The sequence below is a fragment of the Symphalangus syndactylus genome, chromosome X (genome assembly GCF_028878055.3).
Source record: "Symphalangus syndactylus isolate Jambi chromosome X, NHGRI_mSymSyn1-v2.1_pri, whole genome shotgun sequence".
NCBI lineage: Eukaryota > Metazoa > Chordata > Mammalia > Primates > Hylobatidae > Symphalangus > Symphalangus syndactylus.
This window is the reverse complement of record NC_072447.2, coordinates 123232028-123246951: the sequence shown is the minus strand read 5'-3', so window position 1 is coordinate 123246951 and position 14924 is coordinate 123232028. Positions and strand designations below refer to the sequence as shown.

Genomic DNA, 14924 nt, shown 5'->3' with positions numbered 1-14924 from the left:
AAAGAGAAAGAACCAGACACAAAAGACTCTTCTGATTCCTACAAGAGATATCCAGACGAGGCAAATCCATACAAACAGAAAGTAGGTCAGTGGTTGTCAAGGCAGGCATGAGGGGAGAGGGAGAATAGAGAGTGATTGCTAATGGGTATGGGTTTCTTTGGGGGTGTTGAAAATATTCTGGAATTAGATAGTGGTGATGGTTGCACAGCCTTGTGAATATACTAAAAACCACTGAAATGTACACTTTAAAATGGTGAATTGCCAGGCGCAGTGGCTCATGACTGTAATCCCAGCACATTGGAAGGCCGAGGTGGGCAGATCACCTGAGGTCAGGAGTTCAAGACCAGCCTGGCCAACATGATAAAACCCCGTCTCTACTAAAAATACAAAATTAGCCGGGCTTGGTGGTGCATGCCTGTAATCCCAGCTACTCGGGAGGCTGAGGCAGGAGAACCGCTTGAACCTGGGAGGTGGAAGTTACAGTGAGCCCTGATCACACCATTGCACTCCAGCCTGGGCAACGAGAGCGAAACTTCGTCTCAAAAAAAAAAGGTGAATTATATGGTATGTGAATTATATCTCAGTAAAGCTGTTGCCAAAAAGTGCATTATCTCCCTTAATCTTTACAACAACTCTAAGAGACTAATGAGAAACTGAGGCCCAATGAAGTTAATTGACCACGTTCACACAGCTAGTAATTGGCAGGAAACCCATCCAGCTTCAACTGATTCCAAGGCTCATACTTTTAACCATCACGTTACACTGGGTCTAATGCATCCCTCATTTACATAGAGGATGTTGTAAAAGCCAACACTCACTGAGGGCTTAATATGTGCCAAACACGGTCGGGCGCGGTGGCTCACGCTTGTAACCCCAGCACTTTGGGAGGCCGAGGTGGGCGGATCACGAGGTCAGGAGATCGAGACCACGGTGAAACCCCGTCTCTACTAAAAATACAAAAAATTAGCCGGGCGTGGTGGCGGGCGCCTGTAGTCCCAGCTACTCGGAGAGGCTGAGGCAGGAGAATGGCATGAACTCAGGAGGCGGAGCTTGCAGTGAGCCGAGATCGCGCCACTACACTCCAGCCTGGGTGACAGAGCGAGACTCAGTCTCAAAAAAAAAAAAAAAATATGTGCCAAACACTATGCTAATCACATCACATTCATGATGCTTAACATTATGGTAGATATTGTTAAAGCAGTAATCCGCAATTTTTTTTTTTTTTTTTTTGAGATGGGAATCTGGCTATGTCACCCAGGCTGGAGTACAGTGGCACCATCATAGCTCACTGCAGCTTCTAACTCCTGGGCTCAAGCCATCCTCCCACCTCAGCCTCCTGAGTAGCTGGGACTACAGGCCTGTGCCACCATGCTCAGCTAATTGTTTGTTTGTTTGTTTGTTTGTTGAGACAGAGTTTCGCTCTTGTTGCCCAGGCTGGAGTGCCATGACGCCATCTTGGCTCACTGCAACCTCCGCCTTCTGGGTTCAATCGATTCTCCTGCTTCAGCCTCCCGAGTAGCTGGGATAACAGGTGCCCGCCACCACACCCAGCAAATTTTTTTGATTTTTAGTAGAGACAGGGTTTCGCCATGTTGGGCAGGCTGGTCTCAAACTCCTGACCTCAGATGATTCGCCTGCCTTGGCCTCCCAAAGTGCTGGGATTACAGGTGTGAGCCACTGCACCCAGTCCCAGCTAATTTTTAAAAAATTATTTTAGAGATGGGATTGCACCATGTTGCCAAGGCTGGTGTCCCAACGTTTTAAATTGCACGCCCCTATAATAAAAATATTTTGAGCAGATATTCTCAACATTTGTGAATATTTTGTAATTTCAAAATGACGTATGTGTATTACTCTACTAAATATGTATATTATAAAGCATACACAAAAAGGAAATTTTAAAAGGATGAGACAGATAAAATAAAATATAGTTTAAAATAATTTACAATTTTATAATGCTTCTAGTACAAAACTATTTGGATATTCATTAAAATTTTATTATTAATTTTTTCACAAGAGAATGTGATTGCATATCCTTCATTTTTAAAACATCTTTTTTTTTTTTTTTTTGAGACGGAGTCTCACTCTGTCGCCCAGGCTGGAGTGCAGTGTTAAGAATACAGCTCATGCCGGGCTCGGTGGCTCAAGCCTGTAATCCCAGCACTTTGGGAGGCCGAGGCAGGCGGATCACGAGGTCAGGAGATCGAGATCATCCTGGCTAACACGGTGAAACCCTGTCTCTACTAAAAATACAAAAAAATTAGCCGGGCGTGTTGGCGGGTGCCTGTAGTCCCAGCTACTCGGGAGGCTGAGGCAGGAGAATGGCGTGAACCCGGGAGGCGGAGGTTGCGGTGAGCCGAGATCGCGCCACTGCACTCCAGCCTGGGGGACAGAGAAAGACTCCTTCTCAAAAAAAAAAAAAAAAAAAAGAATACAGCTCACTACAACCTCAACCACCTCCTGGGCTCAAGTGATCCTCCCCCCATCCCCCCAAGTATCTGGGACTACAGGCGTGTGTCACCATGCCAGGCTAATTTTTGTATTTTTTGTAGAGATGAGTTTCACCATGTTGCCCAGGCTGGTCTCAAACTCCTGGGCTCAAGCAATCTACTTGCCTTGGCCTCCCAAAGTACTGGAATTACAGGGGTGAGCCACTTTACTTAGCTATTTTTTAAAAATCTAACATCATTGTTATTAGAAAGCGCTGGCTGGGTGTGGTGGCTCACGCCTGTAATCCCAGCACTTTGGGAGGCCAAGGCAGGTGAATCACCTGATGTCAGAAGTTTCAGACCAGCCTGGCCAACATGTTGAAAAACCATCTCTACTAAAAATAAAAAATTAGCTGGGTGTGGTGGCACACACCTGTTGTCCCAGCTACTCGGGAGGCTGAAGCAGGAGGATCACTTGAACTCAGGAGGTGGAGGTGTAGTGAGCCGAGATCTCGCCCCTGCCCTCTAGCCTGGGCAACAGAGCAAGACTCCGTCTCAAAAAAAAAAAAAGTGCTAGGCTACTATGACCGTTCTTGGGTTAACACTATAATGCAGCTCTTTGAAGGTGCGGATCTTACTTTATTGCAGCACTCGGTTTTAGTGGATGTCACACATAAGCAAGATGTCTCACAAAGATACACAGCTCCAAATGGAAGAAAAATTTAATTGGCTGGGCTTAGTACATCATAATTCTTGTTTTTCAATTCCACCCACCAATTATGCAAAGATTTCTGATGAAATTCAGCTGGTAAATGGTCATTTTTGCTGATGGCAATCATTTGTTCTTGCAAAACGGTAAGTACTTGTTGCACCTTTGTGTTTTTAACAAATATGTCGAAAACCCACAAAAACTCTACATTTGAAATATGTTTAAAAAACAGGTTAGGAATTTTTATTCCGAAGTTTTAAAACGTGCAGATATGATAGGTTTTCTAGGTATGCTACTTACATCATTTTTGGCCACGAAATTACATAACAATGAAAACACAAACATCCATTTTCCAAATGTTCTCTGCCTGTTCTGAATTTCCTTCCAAAGCAGTTACTTTCTCACTCATTGTTAAAATATCAACTTTATCCTGAAGAACTGGATGGGGTGTGTTTCTTATGATTTTTTTTTAAAGTCTCCTGGCCGGGCGCGGTGGCTCACACCTGTAATCCCAGCACTTTGGGAGGCCGAGGCTGGCGGATCACCTGAGACCAGGAGTTTGAGACCAGTCTGGCCAACATGGCAAAACCCTGTCTCTACTAAAAATACAAAAAAATTAGCTGGGCATAGTGGCAGGTGCCTGTAATCCCAGCTACTCAGGAGGCTGAGGCAGGAGAATCGCTTGAACCTGGGAGGCGGAAGTTGCATTGAGCCGAGATCGCGCCATTGCACTCCAGCCTGGACAACAAGAGCAAAACTCCATCGCAAAAAAAAAAAAGTCTTCTGACTGCTCTAAGACACCCCTGAAAATGTCAGTAAATTTGAAATGCATATATGTATGTGGAAAAAAAAGTGCATCTTTTAGTTTGAAAACTCTTTTAAGGACTTACATAATAGAATTCTGTAAAGATTTTACCGGTATATTAGCTGGGCACGGTGACTCACACCTGTGTGAGCCGAGGAGGGAGGATTACCTGAGGTCAGGAGTTCGAGACCAGCCTGGCCAACATGGTGACCACCAGGCCAGCTGGGCCTGGTGACACGCACCTATAGTCCCAGCTACTTGGGAGACTGAGGCAGGAGAATCACATGAGCCTGGGAGGTGGAGGTTGCAGCGAGCTGAAATCACACCACTGAACTCTAGCCTGGGCGAAAGAGTGGGACTGTCTAAAAAAAAAAAAATTTACTGTATTTCAAGTCTTATTTTGCCAGGCACGGTGGCTCATGCCTGCAACCCCAGCACTTTGGGAGGCCGATGAGGGTAGATCATTTGAGGTCGGGAGTTTGAGACCAGCCTGGCCAACAAGGTGAAACCCTGTCTCAACTAAAAATACAAAAATTAGCTGGGCGTGGTGGCACGTGCCTGTAATTTCAGCTACTTGGTAGGCTGAGGCAGGAAAATCACTTGAACCCAGAGGCAGGGGTTGCAGTGACCCGATATTGTGCTACTGTACTCCAGCCTTGGCAACAGAGTGAGACCCTCTTTCCAAAAAAAAAAAACAGTCTTTCTTTTTTTTTTTTTGAGATGGAGTCTTGTTCTGTCCCCCAGGCTGGAGTGCAGTGGCGCAATCTCGGCTCACTGCAAGCTCCGCCTCCTGGGTTCACGCCATTCTCCTGCCTCAGCCTCTCCGAGTAGCTGGGACTACAGGCGCCCGCCACCACGCCCGGCTAATTTTTTTGTATTTTTAGTAGAGACGGGGTTTCACCGTGGTCTCGATCTCCTGACCTCGTGATCCGCCCGCCTCGGCCTCCCAAAGTGCTGGGATTACAAGCGTGAGCCACCGCGCCCGGCCAACAGTCTTATTTTTATACCATTAACCAGATTAATGAATCCTATAGCACTTTGTACATTTCAGGCTTCAATATCTTTGCTGTGATAGCTCGTCAACTTTCACAGTAAAGTTACCTTGAAATCCACTCCCACTTTTGGAAAGTTTCCTGTCAGAGTAGCACTTCATCAGTATAAAAATCTTTATTTCCAGTTTTCCTATAAGATGTTACAAAAGTAAACAAGTCACTTTGTGTTCATAATATATCTTCTCCTTTACATTTTTCCTTTGGTAGACCACACACAAAAAAGTAGTTTTTTGGCTGGGCATGGTGACTCACACCTGTAATCTGAACACTTTGGGAGGCTGGGGTGGGAGTATCGCTTGCGGCCAGGAGTTTGAGACAAGCCTGGGCAACAAAACGAGACCCTGTCACTACAAAAAATTAAAAAATAAAAATAGCCTGGAGTGGTGGCATGCGCCTGTGGTCCCAGCTACTCAGAAGGCTCAGGTGGGAGGATCACCTGAGCCCAGGAGTTAAAGGCTGCAGTGAGCTACAGTGCTGCCACTATACTCCAGCCTGGGTGACAGAGGGAGACTCTTATCTCAAAATAAATAAATAAATTCTTTGTGGATTTTATTATTGAAACCGTATCGGCCGGGCACGGTGGCTCACGCCTGTAATCCCAGCACTTTGGGAGGCCGAGGCGGGCGATTCACGAGGTCAGGAGATCGAGACCATCCTGGCTAACACAGTGAAACCCCGTCTCTACTAAAAATACAAAAAATTAGCCGGGCGAAGTGGCAGGCGCCTGTTGTCCCAGCTACTGGGGAGGCTGAGGCAGGAGAATGGTGTGAACCCCCGGGGGCAGAGCCTGCAGTGAGCCGAGATCGCACCATTGCACTCCAGCATGGGCGACGGCCGGCGAGACTCTGTCTCAAAAAAAAAAAAAAAAAGAAACAGTATTTAGCAAATACAAAGCTGAAAATGCTGCAAAAGTTTTGTCCAACTGTACAGAAAACTTCCTACACTGTATCATTTACTCATACTGTTTGTTCAAATCTTCAGCAGTTACCTAGATGCCTTCCAATGGTATTTACTGACAAATAAATGTGTTTTAGTTTGTTACCACTTTGTTTCAAATGAACTATTTTGACCATGTTTACTAGGATAGGAAAAACAACTGCTTCATAGGTCGGGCGCGGTGGCTCACGCTTGTAATCCCAGCACTTTGGGAGGCCGAGGCGGGCGGATCACGAGGTCAGGAGATCGAGACCACGGTGAAACCCCGTCTCTACTAAAAATACAAAAAAATTAGCCGGGCGTGGTGGCGGGCGCCTGTAGTCCCAGCTACTCAGAGAGGCTGAGGCAGGAGAATGGCGTGAACCCGGGAGGCGGAGCTTGCAGTGAGCTGAGACTGCGCCACTGCACTCCAGCCTGGGCGACAGAGCAAGACTCCGTCTCAAAAAAAAAAAAAAAAAAAGAAAAACAACTGCTTCCTCAAGGGGATCTATGAACTTTTGTTTTTTGTTATTAGTAACAAACTTCGAATGAAGCTTCTAAATATGTATCTTTCCATTCAGTGAAATGTAATAAAGTACTGTTTTGAAAATCACATGACTTTTGGCATTGCTGAAAAAACAACAGAAACGTGTCTTTATGTTCTGTATATCCAGGGTTTGTTAATGTAAAGTTTTAAAATATGGTGACATGCATACAAAAAAAATGCACAAATAAGTGTGTAGCTTGACACGGTTTTTTGTTTTGCTTTGTTTTGAGACAGAGTTTTGCTCTTGTCATCCAGGCTGGAGTGCAATGGTGCAGTCTCGGCTTACTGCAACCTCTGCCTCCTGGGTTCAAGCGATTCTCCTGCCTCAGCCTTCCGAGTAGCTGGGATCACAGGCACCCGCTACCACGCCCAGCTAATTTTTGTATTTTTAGTAGAGAGGTTTTACCATGTTGGCCAGGCTGGTCGTTACAAATTGAACACACTTGTGTAACTAGCACCCAGATCAAGAAATAGAATATCACAGCACCCAGAAGCCTCTTTTGTGGCCCCTCTCTGCCATTACCCTTCTAGTTCCTACTGCTGTGTAACAAATCATCCTAAAACTTTTTTTTTTTTTGAGACAGAATCTTGCTCTGTTGCCCAGGATGGAGTGCAGTGGCAAAATCTCAGCTCACTGCAGCCTTCACTTCCCCGGCTCAAGTGATCCTCCCCACCTCAGCCCTGCAAGTAACTGGGACCACAGGTGCATGCCACAACACCCAGCTAATTTTCTGTATTTTTAGTAGAGACGAGATTTTACCATGTTGCAAAAGCTGGTGTCGAACTCCTGACTTCAGGTGATCCACATGCCTCGGCCTCCCAAAGTGCTGGGATTATAGGATTATAGCCATGAGCCACTGCGCCCAGCCTCATCCCAAAACTTAGTGGTGAAAAATAACTATTTTCTTATGCTCATGGATTCTGGAGGTCAAGAATTCAGACAGGGCACAAGGGGATGACTAGCATCTGCTCCATGATGTCTGGCACATTGGGAAGACGTGAGAGGTGGGGGTGACTTGACACTGGTTGAGGTGGGATCCTCTGGAGGTGTATTTCCTCACATGTCTGTCATTTGCTGCTGGCTGCTGGCTGGGACCTCAGCTGAGGGCTGCTGGCCAGGACACTTGAGGCAGCCGCTGACCGCCGTTTATGACATAGCTTTGGAAGTTAGGCAGCATCTCCTCTACCATACTCTGTTGGCTGCTCAGATTCAAGGGAATGGCACATAGATTCCTCCTCTCAAAAGGAGGAGTGTCAAATAATTTGTGGATATGCTTCCAAACTGCCACGTAAAGCAGCCATCATCTGGACGTGTCCCACTATAGATTAGTAATGCATCCACCTTGTGGAGGCTTAGATTTTAAAGCTCTCACTAATCCTAATGGCTTCGTACTATTATTAGCTAATCTCTCAAGGCAAATTATCCACTTAAAGTGCATTTATTATTAACAATAGTGAATGGGGCCAGGCGCGGCGGCTCACTCCTGTAATCCCATCACTTTGGGAGGCGGGCGGATCACGAGGTCAGGAGAACGAGACCATCCTGGCTAACACGGTGAAACCCTGTCTCTGCTAAAAATACAAAAAAAAAAAAAAAAAAAAAAAAAAGTCAGGCGTGGTGGCGGGTGCCTCTAGTCTCAGCTACTCGGGAGGCTGAGGCAGGAGAACGGCGTGAACCCGGGAGGCAGAGCTTGCAGTGAGCCAAGATCGGGCCACTGCACTCCAGCCTGGGCGACAGAGCAAGACTCTGTTTCAAAAAAAAAAACAAAAAACAAAAAACAAACAAACAAATAAACAAAATAGTGAATGGGAATCGTACCTTAAGTAGGCCTTTGTGGTATTTGCTTTCTTTTTTTTTTTTTTGGTGGGGGGGTGCTGATTTCTTTTTTCTTTTTTTGAGACAGGGTCTTTCTCTGTCACCCAGGCTGGAGTGCAGTGACACATCATGGCTCACTGCAGCCTCAACCTCCTGGGCTCAAGCAATCCTCAAATCTCAGCCTCCCGAGTAGCTGGGTCTGTAGGCTTGAGCTACCAGTCCCGGCTAAATTTAAATTGTTTTGTAGAGACAAGGGTCTCTCACTATGTCACCCAGGGTTGTCTTAAACTCCTGGGTTCAAGGGATCCTCCTGCCTTGGTCTCCCAAAGTGCTAAGATTACAGGCATGAGCCACTGCACCCGGCCTGATTTCTTTTTCTTTTTTTCTTTTCTCTTTTTTCTTTTCTTTTTTTTTTTTTTTTTTTTTTTTTTTGAGATGGAGTCTCGCTCTGTCGCCCAGGCTGGAGTACAGTGGCACGATCTTGGCTCACTGCAAGGTCCACCTCCCGGGTTCACGCCATTCTCCTGCCTCAGCCTCCGGAGTAGCTGGGACTACAGGTGCCCGCCCAGCTAAATTTTTGTATTTGTAGTAAAGACGGGGTTTCACCATGTTAGCCAGGATGGTCTCGATCTGCTGACCTCGTGATCCGCCTGCCTCAGCCTCCCAAAGTGCTGGGATTACAAGCGTGAGCCACCGTGCCTGGCCGTCTTTTTCTTTTTTTTTTTTTTTTGAGACAGGGTTTCGCTCTGTCACCCAGGCTGTAGTGCACTGGCACTGTCTTGACTCACTGCAACCTCCACTTCCCAGGTTCAAGCAATTATCATGCCTCAGTCTCCTGAGTAACTGGGATTACAGGCGTGTGCCACTACGCCCAGCTAATTTTTGTATTTTTAGTAAAGAGGAGGTTTCCCCATGTTGGCCAAGATGGTCTCCATCTCTTGACCTCGTGATCTGCCTGCCTCAGCCTCCCAAAGTGCTGAGATTACAGGCGTGAGCCACTGTGCCCGGCCTGATAACAGCTTTCTATGTGCCAGCTACTGCTCCAAGTTTATATGTATTATATGTATTAATTCATTAACTCATTTGTACTTATATGTATTAACTCATTAATTCCTTTTATTAGTCCATTTTCATGCTGCTTGATAAAGACATACTTGAGACTGAGAAGAAAAAGATGTTTAGGCCAGGCGTGGTAGCTCACACCTGTAATCCCAGCACTTTGAGAGGCCGAGGTGGAAGGATTACCTGAGATCAGGAGTTTGAGGCCACCCTGGCCAACATGGCAAAACCTCATCTCTACTAAAAATACAAAAATTAGTAGGGTGTGGTGGTACATGCCTGTGATCCCAGCTACTCGGGAGGCTGAGGCAGGAGAATTGCTTGAACCTGGGAGGTGGAGGTTGTAGTGAGCCAGGATCACGCCACTGCACTCCAGCCTGGGTGACAGAGTGAGACTCCATCTAAAAAAAAAAAAAAAAGGAAAAGAAAAAAGAGGTTTAATGGACCTACAGTTCCACATGGCTGGGGAGGCCTCACAATCATGGTGGAAGGTGAAAGGCATGTCTCACATGGCAGCAGACAGGAGAAGAGAGCTTTTAAAACCATCAGATCTCATGAGACTTATTCACTATTATGAGAACAGCACAGGAAACACCTGCCCCTATGATTCAATCACCTCCCACCAGGTTCTTCCCACGACACATGGGAATTGTGGGAGGTACAATTCAAGATGAGATTTGGGTGGGGACACAGCCAAATAATATCACTCCTCAAAATAGCCCTATGGGTAGGTTCCCTTATTACCTCTATTTTACAGATGAGAAAATTAAGGCTCAAAGAATTTGAGAGGTTAAGTGACTTGCTCAAGATTGCACAACTAGTATCTGGTAGAGTTGGGATTCAACCCCAGGCAGCGTGGCTCAAGAGTCACATGTTGAGCCAATAGCTCATACACTGAAAAATATGTCTTGTGACTGGGGCCTTCAATGCCTTAACCCAAAGGAGTGGTTCTAATGGTAGGGATCTCAGACATGAGGGAGCCTGATAGTAGTGAGGATTCTTATCTTGGAGACCTTTCCTGGTGGCACACTCAACTCTGCCATCTGAGCCTTACGTTTCATGGTGGCCCCTCTTGTGTGAAATAAACAAGGGAAAATAGTCTTTTTTTTGAGACGGAGTCTTGCTCTGTTGCCCAGGCTGGAGTGCAGTGACGTGATCTCAGCTCACCACAACCTCCGCCTCCCAGGTTCAAACGATTCTCCTGCCTCAGCCTCCCTAGTAGCTGGGACTACACGTATGCACCACCATGCCAGGCTAATTTTTACACTTTTTAGTAGAGACGGAGTTACACTATGTTGGCCAGGCTGGTCTCAAACTCCTGACCTCATGATCCGCCCACCTTGGCCTCTCAAAGTGCTGAGATTACAGGTGTGAGCCACCACACTGGGCTTTTTTTTATTTTTATTTTTTGAGATGGAGTTTCACTCTGCCACCCAGGCTGGAGTGCAGTGGTGTGATCTCTGCTCACTGCAACCACCACCTCCCGGATTCAAGTGATTCTCCTGCCTCAGCCTCCCAAATAGCTGTGACTACAGGCACCTGCCATCACGCCCGGCTAATTTTTTGTTTTTTTAATTGTTTTTCTAATAGAGTTGGGGTTTCACCATGTTGACCAGGCTGGTCTCAAACTCATGACCTCAGGTGATCCGCCTACCTCGGCCTCCCAAAGTGCTGGGATTACAGGCGTGAGCCACTGCACCCGGCCAGGAAAATAGCCTTCTAACTGGGCTTGTGGCATCTCTCTAAATTACCTGAAGCCTCCAGGTTTGTGCTGTCAATTGTCAGCCTCCATATTTGAGCGGCTCTTATATGGGCTGGGTTCATGAGAACATTGTTCACACTTAAAATGGGCAGAGTCTGGAGAGATTTCAATGTGAAACATTGTCAGTTGCTTTTTTTTTTTGAGGCAGAGTCTTGCTCTGTCGCCCAGGCTGGAGTGTAGTGGTGCTATCTCGGCTCACTGCAACCTCCACCTCCCGGGTTCATGCCATTCTCCTGCCTCAGCCTTGAGTAGCTGGGACTACAGGTGCATGCTGCCACGCCCAGCTAATTTTTTGTATTTTTTTTTTTTTTTTTTTTTTTTGAGACGGAGTTTTGCTCTTGTTGCCCAGGCTGGAGTACAATGGCACGATCTCGGCTCACCACAACCTCCACCCCCCCGGGTTCAAGTGATTCTCCTGCCTCAGCCCCCCGAGAAGCTGGGATTACAGGCACGCACCACCAAGCCCGGCTAATTTTGTATTTTTTTTTAGTAGAGATGAGGTTTCTCCATGTTAGTCAGGCTGGTCTCGAACTCCCAACCTCAGGTGATCCGCCCACCTCGACCTCCCAAAGTGCTGGGATTACAGGCGTGAGCCACTGCGCCCGGCCTTAATTTTTTGTATTTTTAGTAGAGATGGGGTTTCACCGTGTTAGCCAGGATGGTCTTGATCTCCTGACCTCGTGATCCACCCGCCTCGGCCTCCCGAAGTGCTGGGATTACAGGCGTGAGCCACCGTGCCTGGCCGTCGGTTGTATTTTTGTATTGTACTTTGTCGTCATCTGGAAATCAAGAAAAAGGGCCTGAGCCTTTTCTGGCACTGAGTCTTTCATTGTCACCTGTGCATTCTGTGGCCAAATCCTGTTTCTGTTTCCACTTATCAAGGCAGGTGTGGGCAGTCTCTCACAATTAGTTTGCTAAGAGTGTGGTCCCTTTGATGTGCTGGGGGTTTTGTGCAGGTTGGTAGAGGGCACAAGGGAGACTTCAAGCTGAGCACGGGCTCTCAAGAGAAGACACTATCCAGGCCAGGTGTGGTGGCTCATGCCTGTAATCCCAGCACTTTGGAAGGCCAAGGCAGGTGGATCACCTGAGGTCAGGATTTTGAGACCAGCCTGACCAATATGATGAAACCCCGTCTCTACCAAAAATACAAAAAGTAGCCGGGTATGGTGGCATGTGCCTGTAATCCCAGCTACTCGGGAGTCTGAGACGGGAGAATCGCGTGAACCTGGGAGGCAGAGGTTGCAGTGGGCCGAGATCGCGCCATTGCACTCCAACCTGGGAGACAAGATTGAAACTCTGTCTCAAAAAAAGAAGACACTATCCATGGGTCAGCTCATTCAGTGGGTGGCCAATGGTGCCCACAAACAGCAGGGAGAGAGAGCATTGCAGCTGGTCCTGGTGCCATTGCTAATGGATTTGCACACCATCTCTGCATGAGAGCCCTGCCTGGCCTCACCAGGACAGTTGAGCTGCCTACTGGGTATACTAAGACCCTGAAACCTGCCACTCAGCAGTGCCTATCACAAGGTGGTTCCCATTTTTTTTGGAAGTTTGGCATCTCCCTTAAGGTGCAGGGAAGAATCTACCCCTGGCCACTGATTCACTTGGCCAGCTGGCATCATGAGGAGTTCTGTTCCTAGGGCCCCTGACAGCCAGTTTGGCAAGAGCGGTCTGGGAAGAAGAGTCACTTGATTTGTTTCCTGTCTGCCAGACGCTCAGAGCTGCTGGAAATCCACGCAGATACAATAACTCAACTTGGTTTCATTCATCGAGAGCCAGAGGGAGGATGCACTCCTTCCAAAGACAGATAGGGCCCACATGCCTGATCTAGCAAGCTGGGTAGGTTTCACACTTCTCCACACATTTCAAAGTATAATTAAGTGTCCGGGCTGCCTCATGCATCTCCTTCTGTGCTCATATAACACTTGTTTCTCAGGGCTCCTGGGGACTGAAGATTTTGCAAAGGAACAAGAGACCAAACTTACATGCAAATTATTCATATTTATGAGTGAAAAATAAGTCAACAGATTGATGAGACTTTGTTACCAACACAGGAATTTGATTCCTACCAACACAGGAATTTGATTCCTACCAACACAGGAATTTGATTCCTACCAACACAGGCTGCAGGAATGGCAGTACATTGTCCAGAGCAAAGGGGAGAGGGCACAAGAGGCCTGCTCTGCACGGGTTCGGCCAGACTCCACCTGGAATATTGTGCTCAGTTTCTGGAGCCCATCCAGCTTTTGGAGTGATGGGACTCCTGATAAGAAATGGTTGAAAGTCGAGTCTAAAGATGGCGGCCTCAGCAGCGAGAGGTGTTGTGGCGCTGCGTAGAAATATCAATCGGCCTGTTGTTTTTGTGAGAAGAATTCCTTGGACTGCGGCGTCGAGTCAGCTGAAAGAACACTTTGCACAGTTCGGCCATGTCAGAAGGTGCATTCTGCATTTTGACAAGACGACTGGCTTTCACAGAGGTTTGGGTTGGGTTCAGTTTTCTTCGGAAGAACTTCGGAATGTACTACAACAGGAAAATCATATTATAGATGGAGTAAAGCTCCAGGTTCACACTCAAAGGCCAAAACTTTTGCAAACATCTGATGATGAAGAGAAAGATTTTTGAGAATGCAGCCTATTAACAAAGTTAACATAACTGAGAAAAAAAAAAAAAAAGAAATGGTTGAAAGCCCTGGGAATGTTTAGCTGAGGAGAAGACTCATGAGGAACATGAGAGCTGCCTTTAAAAAACTGAAGAGCTGGCCCACGGGAGAGAGGGAGGGGACTCAAGGAAGAGAGGAGGTGTAGAAAGAGTGTGGGCTTTGGACTCAGGAACCCTCAGCTGAATTCACAGTTCTGCACCTTACTAGGCCTGCTCCCTTTGGTAAGTCATCTCATCTCCCTGAGCCTCAATTTCTTCATTGGTGCAATGGGGAGGACAATAACTTCCTCACTGTGTGTTGTGAGGTCAGTGGTGGTGGGGGGTGGTCTGTAAAAGAGTGCTTGAGGCCGGGCGCAGTGGCTCACGCCTGTAATCCCAGCACTTTGGGAGGCCGAGGTGGGCAGATCACAAGGTCAGGAGATCGAGACCACGGTGAAGCCCCGTCTCTACTAAAAATACAAAAAAAATTAGCTGGGCGCGGTTGTGGGCACCTGTAGTCCCAGCTACTTGGGAGGCCGAGGCCGGAGAAAGGCGCGAACCCGGGGGGCGGAGCTTGCAGTGAGCGGAGATGGCGCCACTGCACTCCAGCCTGGGGCGACAGAGAGAGACTCCGTCTCAAAAAAAAAAAAAAAAAAAGAGAGTGCTTGAAATCTTCAAAGTACTTGACAATTGATATTACTGTGAGTCTCTGTGGTCCCACAGCACAGAGCCTGGTCCCCTGGGTGAAATTGACAAAGAAGCAGGTTTTGGCGCAGTTCCATTAAGAGCTATCTAACCATGATAGGAGTCTTAAAATGTAAATGACTGCTTTGGGAAATAGTAAATTCCTCATCCCTGGAGATACTTAAGCAGAGACTGGATCAGTATTTTCTTGGAGGCGGCATGGAGGAATTCCTGCATACAAAAGAGGGTTGGAGTACATCACTTCTAGGGGCTTTTCCAACTTTTAGGTTAGAAGATTTTTTTTTTTTTTTTGAGACGGAGTGTTGATCTTGTTGCTCAGGCTGGAGTGTAATGGTGCAATCTTGGCTCACTGCAACCTCCACCTCCCAGATTCAAGTGATTCTCCTGCCTCGGCCTCCTGAGTAGCCGAGTAGCTGGGATTACAGGCATGTGCCACCACGCCCGGCTAATTTTTATATTTTAGTAGAGACAGGGTTTCTCCATGTTG

General features: G+C 47.0%; 1 protein-coding gene across 1 annotated transcript; it reads left to right on the top strand.

The window, feature by feature from the left end:
- The first annotated feature begins 13387 nt into the window (after window positions 1-13387).
- On the top strand, window positions 13388-13771 carry LOC129475566 (SRA stem-loop-interacting RNA-binding protein, mitochondrial-like). Its single transcript, XM_055267706.2, has one exon. The coding sequence runs from the start codon at window positions 13391-13393 to the stop codon at window positions 13715-13717; it is 327 nt and encodes a 108-aa protein (XP_055123681.1). The 5' UTR covers window positions 13388-13390; the 3' UTR covers window positions 13718-13771.
- Window positions 13772-14924: the final 1153 nt, after the last annotated feature.

What these genes read in the sequence shown, in the direction of transcription:
- LOC129475566 (XM_055267706.2), top strand. Translation starts at nt 13,391, where the DNA reads ATGGCGGCCTCAGCAGCGAGAGGTGTTGTGGCGCTGCGTAGAAATATC.